The sequence below is a fragment of the Pleurodeles waltl genome, chromosome 10, assembly GCF_031143425.1.
Source record: "Pleurodeles waltl isolate 20211129_DDA chromosome 10, aPleWal1.hap1.20221129, whole genome shotgun sequence".
Classification (NCBI taxonomy): domain Eukaryota; kingdom Metazoa; phylum Chordata; class Amphibia; order Caudata; family Salamandridae; genus Pleurodeles; species Pleurodeles waltl.
The window spans coordinates 454193623-454206616 of NC_090449.1; the positions used below are offsets into that span (position 1 = coordinate 454193623).

General features: G+C 43.2%; 2 protein-coding genes across 7 annotated transcripts in view; one reads left to right on the plus strand and one right to left on the minus strand.

Moving 5' to 3' along the window:
• The window catches only part of SLC4A2 (solute carrier family 4 member 2), a 2186615-nt gene extending 2182906 nt beyond the window's left edge, over positions 1–3709 (plus strand). For all 6 annotated transcript variants that reach the window (XM_069210734.1, XM_069210733.1, XM_069210737.1 and 3 more), the window contains one exon: positions 2427–3709. In XM_069210734.1, coding sequence (XP_069066835.1) covers positions 2427–2507 — 81 coding nt within the window. In that variant the 3' untranslated portion in view covers positions 2508–3709. The remainder of the gene's footprint in view (positions 1–2426) is intronic.
• The window catches only part of TMUB1 (transmembrane and ubiquitin like domain containing 1), a 281266-nt gene that overhangs the window by 97389 nt on the left and 170883 nt on the right, over positions 1–12994 (minus strand). The window lies entirely within an intron of this gene.

Here is a 12994-nt window from a genome sequence, read left to right on the forward strand (position 1 = left end):
CCTCTTATCTGGGATTATCCTCATCCACCAAGTCTGTCAACTCCACCAGGTGAGCTTCTGTCACAAGATCTCAAGACACTTCCCTGGCATAGGGAGACATGAATATTACAGGAGCAGAGCCTCGTCTAGAGAAAGAGGCAATTCCTCCATTCACCTCAGTTAATATTTTTTTGTTCCGCAAATATTCCTTCAAAACAACAGCAGAGCAAAAATATCAAGTCGCTCTACTTTAAACAAATTAATTTGTTTTAATATTATTTTCTCTAGCACATACTAAGCCCAAGTGCGTAAGAGTATTTTATAAGGAACAACAGAGGGAACCACAATATGTCTTATAGAGAGAAACAATTGTACCGGTAGGTAAACAAAACGGTACAAGAACCAGTCTGCATCATGAAGAGTTTTCATGGGTACTTCCATAATAACATACGGAAAACGTTGAATTTGCCTCCAATTGCATTTGTAATGTTTTGAGAATTATGAACTCTGTAGAATAGTATTATGAACATTTTAAAGAATTAGACGTAACATACACGGAACTGGAAACCAAGCCGTGAAAAGGCTGCTGTTACTTTATTTAGAAATCCCTACTTTTGCGGATTGGGTATAACATTTTCTTCCGTACTTAATCGTAATGATACATTTGAGTTGCATCCCACTTAAATAGGTTTATTTGTTATCAATAATTTCCCAGCTTTGAAATTCCTGTTAAAATTAAACATTTGAGTCAGCATACTTTTGAGCAAGTGCGGAAGCTTGTACATTTTCCAAATATATTATGCTGCCTCCCTTTCCTTGTAGGCTCCTACTTTAGTTCCACATTATCTATCAGTAATGAATAATATTGAGTTCTTGAAATAAACAGTTTTCCTTACATTGTCTATTGACCAATCCTTGTTCTATGTGTTAATTTCCCGAAGCACTGGTACCTGAAGTTTTATTAAGAGGCCTTACTTTTCACTGATGATAGGGAGAAAGAATGGCCCCTTTTAAACTGAGATTATGCAGTTCTGGGGAGGCAAAGTCGATTTATGAACCCGAAGAATTTACAGCGTGTAACTGAGTAAGATCGGACAGCGTCTTGTAATGTGGGTTCTCATAGTTATGCAACCACGCCGAGCAAGGAACTACTGTAGGATTCCAGCTGTGATGAAGCAAGCGGTTCTGAGGAACTGCCTGAAAGGAAGGTGGGGGTAATTTTTCATTCACTCATAGGTAACGCAAGTAATGCCCCAAGATTCTCACCATGACGTATTGGACGCTCCAAGATGGTTCCCAACTGATTATTGACACACACACACACACAAAGCCAAGGTGACTAGCAGATTGAACTGCTCCTCATAATGGAAACAATCATATATGCCTAGTCCCTTTAAATTACTAGCAAAGCACTGTGGCCCATATTTATACTTTTTGACGCAAAACTGCGCTAACGCAGTTTTGCGTTAAAAAAATTAGCGCCGGCTAACGCCATTCTGAAGCGCCATGCCGGCGCCGTATTTATTGAATGACGTTAGCCGGCGTTAGCCGCCGGCGCCGTCTGGTGTGCGTTAAAAAAAACGACGTACACCAGGCAGCGCCGGCGTAGGGGGAAATGGAGCTTGGGCGTCAAGAAATGGGGTAAGTCAGGTTGAGGCAATTTTTTTCACTCCCAACCCCCATAGAAATGACTCCTGTCTTAGCAAAGACAGGAGCCATGCCCCCTTGCCCAATGGCCATGCCCAGGGGACTTCTGTCCCCTGGGCATGGTCATTGGGCATAGTGGCATGTAGGGGGGCACAAATCAGGCCCCCCCTATGCCAAATTTAAAAAAAAAAAAAAACACTTACCTGAACTTACCTTAATGTCCCTGGGATGGGTCCCTCCAGCCTTGGGTGTCCTCCTGGGGTGGGCATGGGTGACAGGGGGTGTCCCTGGGGGTATGGGGGGGCACCTCTGGGCTCCTTCAGAGCCCACAGGTCCCTTAACGCCTGCCTTTTGCAGGCGCTAAAAAATGGCGCAAAAGCGGCCGTACGTCATTTTTTTTGACCCGCCCACTCCCGGGCGTGATTTTTGCCCGGGAGTATAAATCCCACGTACATGCCTCGGAGTCGATTTTTTAGACGGGAACGCCTACCTTGCATATAATTAACGCAAAGTAGGTGTCCACGCTAAAAAATGACGCTAACTCCATGGACTTTGGCGCTAGACGCGTCTAACGCCAAAGTATAAATATGGAGTTAGTTTTGCGTCGAAATTGCGTCAAAAAAATGACGCAATTTCGGCACAAACGGAGTATAAATATGCCCCTGTATGTGTGTGCAAAGGGATGCCATCTGTTTTCAGAAGCTGACAGTATGTGATATAGTACTATGTGCTGAAACCCTTCCAATACCAGCCATCACGAAATGTTGACTCACGTTAACAATGTCTTTTTTTCTCTGCAGCTGGATGCCAATGAAGCGCAGCCGGTCTTTGACGAGCAGGAGGGTGTTGACGAATATGATGAGATGCCCATGCCAGTATAGCCAAGCTTGATGAAGACCTTAAAGAGGCAGACACTGGTTTCCTTGTTTGGCTGGCATTGATAATATGCTGGTGTATCTCCGACCTATGAACTATTACTGTACACCAAAGTTGGCTGCATACCCCCACCTCCAGTTCCCTTCCCTGATGACACCCTGTAGTAAGCACAGTTACCTGCCACTCAGTATTGTCCTGTCTCAGCTACAAATACTCTTGCTTCACTTTTCTCATAGGTATGGTATGAGAGGAGTGAAGCAAGTTGGTTTTAAGTATAGTTTCTATTGTTCTGACACTGCTAAGATTAAGAAACATTTCAGTTTTGGAGGCTAGGGTGAGTAATGTAGGCAGGGGTGAGCGGTGGAGATTACAATGTGTGGTCTGGGTGAGCACTAGAGGCTTTTATTTTTTACATGAGATGTGGTAGACCAGTTACAGATCACCGTAACTGTCTCAGAATAAATTTACATTTCTGGACAGTGCCTCTGTTCATGTCTGACATTAGCACATTACTGCCAGCCCAATGGTCACCTAAATTCACATAATGCATCCTAACACTTCTCTGATATTCTCAATCGGTTGCCTAACCCTCCCCTAATCTTATTTGAACACTAGCAAGTCCTTCTCTCATATCCAGACTAGAAAGGAGGTCCTATCTAACTTTCCAGGATACCAACCAGCTCTCTGTTTCCACTTATTCTTTCCACTTCCCCCTCATCCTATACTTTGGCGTAATAATTGTTTCCTGAGTTTTTAATTACCATTCCTTTATCCTCTCACCCTCGCATAGGCTTATTTTCACCCCTCTTTTTTTATTTATGCTCCCTTTTCCTTTTGCCAGCTCTCCATTTTCTTTGTCAGGTGTTCCCTTGACAACGCCCTAACTCCATTCTGTCTAGTCTTCTGACACTTCCTTTTCTTTTGATCTCACACAATTTGCTCTTACATCCAATCATTCCTTTGCATTTTGCACATTACTTTTATCCTTTTCATTTTTTTGTCATTCTGCCACTCCCATTGGCTGCCAAACCACTGTTACCAGCAGTATGCCCGTTTTAGTATTGTTGATTTACTCTTGTAATTCTGTGCATTTTTACAGAAAAAACAAATGCAGTATAGGACAATCAGGTGTTTCCATAAAACAATTGTATTTTATTTAAATAAATAATTTAATGGATTAGTGCCAATAAACATAGGTTTGATATAATGTTTATGTAATGTGGTGTATCAGTGTGTCATTTGGACTTCATTGGGACTGATAGGGAAATTGTACCCTGGAAAAAGGACTTTCTTCTTTGTGTTCACATCGTGTTTCTAAAAAAGCACCTTAATTTTTCTTTGCACTTGGGCATCCTACTTGAAAAATAATATCAATTTCAACCATTCTTAAGTTAAACCAGTGAACACCTCTTTCCTGCGTCTCTCCAAGATTCTGCCTCTACTCCACTAGCAGTTCTGTTTCCACAATATCAGGCCCTGTCTTCTGAAGCATTGTACATCTTTACACTAAGATCTAGATGTTATCTCATTTTAAATGGACAAGTGGCATTTTTACTCTGGTACAACATGTCCCTACCTAATGAAAACAGTGCAACAGATAACATAATGAGATAAAAGTTAATTGTGCACAGAGCAGAACTTTACATAATTCATTGATAAATAATATAAGAGGAGGCACAGAGCCGCCACTGCATGAGAAGTCGGTGAAATGAGAATATAGTTTAACACTCCTAGCTAGTTGTTTTTAAGTAACAGAGTACAGGACATTCACTAAGAAAAACCTTGGGTAACGCATCAGTTGAAAACCCTGAAGCTATATTGCATTATACCATATTTCTTAATAAATCACCTACCCATAGGTTATTCACATAAAAATGAGCGACAGATCAGTCGTCATATCTGTGAAATACAGTATAAAAAGGAGAGACAGCCAAAAATATGAAATTTATTTTAAAATATATAAAATGCTAAAATATTAACCTTACCAGATAAATACCCCCTAGAGAAATATCAATCATTGGCTTCATTCAGTCGAAGGTCAAACATCCAAATTCAAACTTACATTACACACATTTGATTGAGGCATTTACTCTCAGCAGTGAGTTATGCTCTTCAGTAAGCCAGGTTCACCCTTTAGCATCAATAATGTGTAAATACTTCAGAGCAAAGTTAATACACTACCATTTAAAATTGTATCCCTTTGCTGGCATGAATAGGCAAAGTTTCACATTTCAGAGTTGCTATTAATATTGCAAATTATTGAAAAGGAATTTATCCAGTGTTTCAGTTTAGGTATCTTGGCAGGTAAAATACCTGTCTTAAGATCAAATGATACTTCTACACCCCATACAAGCTGTAACACATCCAGAAAACAACCGTATATTGCTATGTCTGTACTGTTAACTGTGGACACAGACATGTACTCAAGAGCTGCTGGGGGTCTCGTCCCAGCACAAACGGTCAAAACTTTAAAAAAAAAAATCTGGACCACCTGAAGGTCTTACAACAAAGCCTGTTCCTTAAGATATACTTTAACACTCTGGGCCATCCCCAAGAACAGCTAAGGGCCCTGCACCTAACAATGCTGCAATGATGAAGACATATCTTAATTGCAACCATCTTTACTAAACAAGCGTTGAAAGTATTCTGTGACATCCAGGCAGAGCTCCCCAACCATCATTCACAGAATTCCTGGACCTGGTATTCAAGAGATCTCATGGCGTTTTATTCTAGACTACAATGCATATACACGACCCTACATATATTCCACAACTGCTCCAGAGAATAAAGGTCTGTGCTTATTCCCTACTTTAAGACCATCTAAATTCGTACATCAGCGCTAATCCTAGAATTACAGTTGGGTTTTAAAGAAAGGGTCAGGACCTTCCACCCAGCATTGATACAGAGGATTTAGGTCACTTCTCCTCACCCTTCCATTGAACACGACTCTCATACACTAATACTGTGACCAGACCTTTCTTGTTCGTCTCCCAAGTCCAGTTCTGTCAACCTTTAGACACCAAGGCCACATAATTCCTCAAGGGCTGCCTTGTGACACATGTCATATTATGCATGGAATTTTCAATGACCCATAAAAAGGTACAGTAACTTGTCACAGAGCTAAGCTGACAAATGAGAAAAAGACTGGCACTTGTGGCTTAACCAGGAGAGATTTAAGACTCATGCACCTTCCTAAAGCGTTAAGCATAAAGCTTGGAATCATCTGGATATTTAGAGGTTGAGTGCACCTGACTTCATGAACATTAGATACAGATATGATATATATTAATATGTAAAGCCATTGAACTGTTGGAGGGCAAACTTCACAACACTGTCGAAACTAGAAGATACACAAGTATCTCACTCCCTCATATTTGACTGTTGCCCCTTGACAATCAGAGGACTTTGCACAGAACGTGAGAGGAGCTTTCAGGAAAATGTACCTGCATTATGTGCTTTGCCCTTGAACCTCTGTCTTTGACCCATAAAGTCTATTTTCAGCTTCATAATACATATCACGTTTTATGTAGACGAAGTATCAAAATTGATACATACCAAACAAGTGTATGGGAAGAATAATGCTGAAATTTGATAGAAGAGCATGGCCAATTAAAATAAACAAGTAGAGCCTAGTTAAGAATATTTATTCTGGTGTTCTATATATGACACCAGGTTGTCATCAAGCAATATATGAAAAATGTATATATAGATGAAGCTTAGGTCGTAGGGTGTCCAGAGCCGAAGACTGGTAATAATTTCATATTCTTCGTAAGCAGCTTAGGGCATGCTTTCCTAAATTGTTAAATTTTTTCAGACTTTTTCTAAATTGGAGGTAGTTAGATCCAAGGTGCCTACAGTCTTGGACCAGGCGCACCAAGAGAACGTCCTTCGTTTGCAGTGGTTTTCCATGGTATTGAAGAGATATTCACATGTTTCATTTGGCTTGGTGCTGTGTCTTAGTATCCAGGGTGCCAGGCAAGGATCCACCCCCATATTAGATTCCTTGAAGTTGAAAGTTAATTTAGTTGTCTCATCTTCATGAACTGGAGATAAAGTGAAAAAAGATTATTGTGTAGGTTGTGTGAAGGGTATGTTAATGACAGGATTAAAGATTACTTAGCATTTGTAAGAAGTTGTGCTGATGGTTTGCTGGGGTATGAGCCCTGGTCAAGTAGCAACCACAACCGCTGTCACGGTGAGGCACAAGGTATCCCTAAATTAACCTATGCCCAACTCTCTGGTAGCTTTGCACAGATCAAACAGGCTTAACTTAGAGGCAATGTGTAAAGTAGTTATGCAACACTGCAAACAGTAATAAGGTGAAAACACCACACAAAAAGGAACCCACACCAAGTTAAAAAACAGAACTTTCTTTAATAAGTAAAACACAACCAAGATAACAATCCAATCAGTAGAACCATAGATATGCAATTTGAAAGATTTTAGTGATAATAGCGCCAAAAAGCACAAAGAGCCAAACCAAGACAAAATCACAAGTTCAGTCTGACCACGATGGAGCGTGGTCAGCTACAGGGACCCATTGAGGCCTACTGAACAAAGTAACTTAAGTCATAGTTTGCGGAGTGTTGTGGGGATCCACGTCGAAGATGTGCGCAGCCAAAGCAATGCATCAGTTCTGAGATGTGGCGAGGCTACACTGCGAGGTTCTGCATCTTCATTGAATAAGAAGGGCTTGCGATGCGAAGTCCGGCATCGAGCATGCATCACATAGTCGAGACAATGCTCCAGTTCTGGGGCACTGCTGGGTTACATGGTTGAGGCTACCATCGACAAAGGATGGGAGAGCCTGCACCGATGATGCATTGTGCAGCGGCAGTTCTGATAGACTGCAGTGCCAGTGTTCACATCAACTCCAATCCACGCAGCAGTTGTGATGCGTTGGTTGTGCTTGGGTTTGTGCTGCACAGCAGAGGAGATGCATCAGTTCCCCTGGTTCACAGAGGCCAGCAGAACACCTTAAGCCCACTTCCAGGAGTCAAGGACTGAGGTGGCACCACTTTGCATGTTAGACTCACAGATGGCAGAGTCCAAGTGCAGGTGCAAGGTTGTTGGAAGCCTACTGTGTTCCTGAGGTTTCAGGTAAGGATGCCACCCAATTAGCCCTTGTAGTCACTGCAGGGTTCTCGGTTCAAGAGCTACAGGTCCAGTCCTTCTCACAGAGGCAAGAGGGCAGTAGGCCAGCACAGCAGTCCTTCAGAGCAGCAGTCTAGGAGAGTGGCAGTCCTTTCAGCTGCCGAGCAGTCTTTCACCCACAGGTCCAAAAGTGTACTGAAGAGTTGGTGTCTGAGGTCCAGTAATTATACCCAGTGGTGCCCTTAAAGTGGGCAGATGCTTCTAGAGGCATGCCTTTGAAGTGCACAGGTGCCTTGCCTTTCTGGCCCTGGCTCCAGAATAACTACAGGAGGTATGCAGCCCTTTGTGTGGAGGCAGGACACAGCCTATTCGAATGTAGGTGGGGCTGGGTCCACCTTTTCCCCTCCCATCTTTCTGGTGATGGCATATCCAAATACACCTAAGATCCCTGTTGTGTGTGGCTGACTGGGAGGAATACACAACGTCTAACTGTCAACTATACCCAGTCATGTGACCAAGAGACATGCTGCAGGTACTAAACGACTAAGGCAGGAAAATGCCAACTTTCTACATGTGGCATTTTCAAAATTGTATTTAAAAATCAAACTTCACCACAAGTTATGGTTTTTCATTACAATTCCAAGGACACCAACCATGAACTGAGTACCTATTCCCATTTCGAAATTACACTTATAAAATGTTATAAGGTAACTCCCATGTTAACCTATGGTAGAGGTAGGCCTTTCCGTAGTGAAAAACAACTTTAGGAGTTTGTCATTAAAAGAACATGTTAAACTTAAACGCACATGTCCAACTTTTTAAATACATTGCACCCTGCCATCTGGGCTGCTAGAGCCTACCTTAGGGGTGACTTGTATGTATTAGAAATGAAGGTTTGGGCCTGGCGAAAGGTTTGTTTTGCCAGGTCGACATAGCAGTTTAAAACTGCACACACAGGCTGCAGTGGCAGCCCTGAGATGTTTAAAGTGCTAGTTAAGTCAGTGGCACAATCAGTGCTGCAGGCCCACTAGTAGCATTTAATATACAGGCCCAAGGCACTGGCAGTGCCACTTTACTAGGGATGTACCAGTAAATTGAATGTGCCAATTGGGTATAAGCCAATTTTTCCATGTTTTAAAGAGAGAGCACAAGCACTTTAGTACTGGGTAGCGGTAGTAAAGTACAGAGAGTCCTAAGCCCAGCAGAAATAAAGTAAGCAAAACAGGTGCTCTGAAGGCAAACAGTTAGGGGGAAAACTACACCAAGGGTGCCAGGTCTAACACAATTGAATCCAAAGTACTTCTTTTTTCATGTAAAGACTGAACAGGCCTTTGCATTGTTGTGTTCTCGAGCATGAGATGTTTTGTAAGACTTCTGGGTTGGTCAGTTTGTGGCAGATGTAGACGTTTTAGCTCATTTGATTTGAAGTGTCAATAATGTGTTTGGCTAGATAAGCTTTTTTCCCCTCTCCAGTGGTCTTTACGGTAATCACATCTACTTATCTTGTATGCTAGTGTGCCCACTTTTGATATCAGTATTGTCAGATGGAACTGTGGGGATCAGGATGGGAGAGTCGAGACAAGGTGGAAGTAGGTTAAATCATGTTCCTCTAGAGTTAAATTAATTGGGAGCTACTGAGGGAGTTTGGGGGGCCTGGGAAAAAGTGGCCGTGCTCTGGGTGAGTGCTTTTTAGGTTGAGAGGTGTTCTACAGTTCCTCCCAGGGGTTAAGAATGATAAGGTGGATACTCTATCAAGGCATGGTTATGAAAAGGAATTATGAGTTTACAAGGCCCCACCGAACATAATTATTGTGAAATTATAGTTTGCACTATGACTGGCTCAGAATTTACCCAAGAAGTGTCTAATATTCATGGTCAAAAGGAAGTTTATGACTTTTGGCCTCAGTGCGACTTTGGCGGGCCTAAAAAAAAGCAGACCACTAAAGCCATTGGAAGGACGCCACCATCATACCGAGGGCGTCTCTTCCCCCCGTACGTATTACAATGTTCCCACCGGGCTGACTAGCTGAAACATTGCATTACATGTTTCCCCCGGGCTGACCGGTGGGAACAGTGCTACGATATTGGCCTCCGAGGCCAATATTATATCACTCCAGCACTCTCGCAATGCGTACTGTCTGCAAAGCAGACAGTGCACATTCTGATAGTCCTGGACAGGGGGCCCTGGCTGAGTACAACTCAGACCGCTGTCTGCATGTTGGGAACTAAGTTCCTGGCGGTGATGCCGGTCTTTATGCGGGTCCGCATGCCAGGGTTGTAATTTGGCAGTCGGACCGTCACAGTAGCGGTGGTCTCAACCGTCACCGCTAGGCTGACGGTCCTTGAACTGCTACCCTCATTATCAGGCCCTTTGGCTTTAAGAAAGGTGGTGCTGTTTGCCAGGGACAAAATGAGACACTGAAAACTGTTCGGCCATATATTTGGTGGCCTAAAATGTCTCAAGATAGGCCAACCTTTGTAGCTACTTGTGGAATTAGTGCAAGGGAAAGTACATATCAGGCCCCACAGGATTGTTATTATCAATACCGGTGCCTCCAAGCCCTTGGAACACTGTGTCATTAATTTGATTGTGGGACTGCCTTGAACTTCCAAAGGCTATATGACAGTCCAAATAATCATACATCACTTAACTAAGATGGCACATTTAATACCACTTAAAAGCATTTTTCAGAGTCAGTGCTGAGGGACTGTCAGTCCATTATCCTTTGGGACTACCATACTGTTGGACTTGGCCCTCTCTTCAGGCTCATCTTCTAACTTTTTGCATTTTACATTCCACTTTTTGCTGAATTTGTTTTTGTTGGCCCTAGGGCTCTGTGCACTTTACCACTGCTAACCAGTGCTAAAGTGCTTGTGCTGTCTCCCTAAAACATGGTAAAATTGTCTTATACTCAATTGGTGTATATAATTTACTTATACGTCTCTAGTACAGTGGTATACCATGCACCCAGGGTCTGTAAATTAAATTCTACCAGTGGACCTGCAGTACTTATTCTACCACCCAATTAAGTAGCACCTTACAACATGTCTCAGTCCTGCCAATTCAACCTGAATGCAGTTTTACACTGCCATGTCGACTTGGCATTTAAACACCCTTGCCAAGGCTTAAACTCCTCTTTTATTACATATGTCACTCCTCAGGTAGGCCCTAGGTAGCCCATAGAACAGGGTGGCCTGTAATGAAAAGGTTGAACATGTACTTTTAGAAACAGTGAAGAAGATAGTGACAGACACTTGGTGCAGATTGCAAAGGGAGATGAAGTGGAATAAACTGCTAACCCCTAAAACCAAGTGGCGAGCGGTGTCTGATCTGAGGGTTTTTCAGGATGGGACGCCATTGGAATTTCCCCATTGGTGGATGTCTGAGATGTCAATGGCATAGTACCATTGCATAGAGGGGAGACTACTGGATAGCCAAATTTGAAAGAAACTTATCTCACTCACCTAAGGAACTCTATCAGAAATACAGAGGGCCCCGTCAGACGACTGCGGGGACGCTGGGAGCACGATGTGAGGGAGCTAGACGATGAGGACTGGCATACAGTGCATGGATTCCCTGCTGAAGCAGCAATAAAGACAAGTTACTATCTAATTCAACTTAAATTAGTACACAGGACATACTACACAAGAGTCCTACTCCACAAAATAAGGAGAACGGAACATGCATTATGCTTGCTGGGTTGCAGGCTAGAGGGCACACTATTGCACTCTTTGTGGACTTGTCCTAAACTGCACCCCTTCTGGGATACCCCCGGACTTGCAAGCCAGACTCGCCCTACTAGGTATTTAGGGTCCCTCAAAACTTAACACGTGGTCAGAAGACACTGGTTGGCATGGGCTTGATGGTCGACAAGTGGGATATATCTCAAAAATAGGAAGATAGGTCACCCCCTCCAGATACAGGGAATGGGAGCCAGGCATGGAACACTACAAGCTGATTGAAAGAGAGATTTACAAGGGCAGGGGATGCATGGGAAACGTTAAAAAAATTTAGGGCACCTGGGGAACGGCCTGCATGTAACGGATGGACAAGTGCGAGTAGATGTTCCATGGAGAGGAGTTTACGAGACGTATATTAAAACGAGCTGAGGGGGCAATGTGAGACAAGAATCAGGGCAGGGAGGAATGTGAGGCACCACACCCGAGATGTGGTAGTGGTAGGGGATGGTACACAACTGGTCAGAGGTGTGGTGAGGGTGGGATGTTGCAGGGTGAACAGCAGTGAGTAGCGGAGAGATCACTGTTTAGAAGATGTGTACACTATGCCCTCTTATTCAAAATACAGGGAACAACATAGATGCAGCGCAACACTAGACTCTAATGTAGGTGTCAATACTTCTAGAAATTGCCCCACCAATTAATATGCAAACTCATCATGGGTAAATATTTGTTTGCTGGGATTGAAACTGCAAGCGAGACTGGGATCATGGGTGTTGAAATGTTTAGCCACTTACTGATACTCTGTAATCAATGCCAAGTTACCTATAAAAATTAAAAAAGAACATGTACGTTTATTTTCTACATGTCCTGATAGTGAACAGCTCCCAAATTAGTTTTTCACTACTGCAAGTCCTACCCCTCCCTTAGGATAACATTGGGGATTACCTATTACGTTTAATAAGCAGGAATTCCTAACAGGGATCAGTTAGATATATCATGTTTGGTACCTACAAAATTGTAGTGATAACCGTTTTTAATGGAAAAGTCAGATTTTTCACTACAGTTTTGAAAATGCCAGAAAGTTGTCATTTTCCTAACTTTAGCCCTTTGTGCCTGTAGCCTGGCCTGGGTCTCATGACTGGGTGTAACTGACAGACTTTGTGAATTCCTCCCAGAATGTCATACAATAGAGAGATTAGGTGTGCCTGAGTGGACCATCTGCTGGCAGGAAGGAGGGCGGAGCTGAGCACAGCACCAATTACACCTGAATAGCCTGTGGTCTACCTTCACACAAAGGGCTCAACAAACCTATATTGTCACTGCAGCCAGCTTGGATCATTGGCAGTGGAGTCAGGAAATTCCATGCACTTCAAAGATCCTTCTTGCAGTCTTCTCCCACCTTCCAGAAGAAGGTTACCAGGGTATAAAAATAGGACCTTCAGACCCACTCTTCAGTTTACTACTGGACCTGAGGAAGGATTCTCAGAGTAGTTCCTGTTTCTGTGACCTCCTGTGCACTCTGCCAGACGGCTGGTGTACTTGGAAGGACTGCTTTTCTGCCTGGAGCCTGCCTTGAACCCTCAGAGGCCAGCCCTGCTGCTGAACCCTTCATCTTCACCTGCACTAAGGACTACCAGAAGTGACTCCAAGGGCTAGTCTGCTGGCCTCCTGTTCAGAGCCACAGGGACATAAAAGGCTCCCACCAGCTGGAACCTGC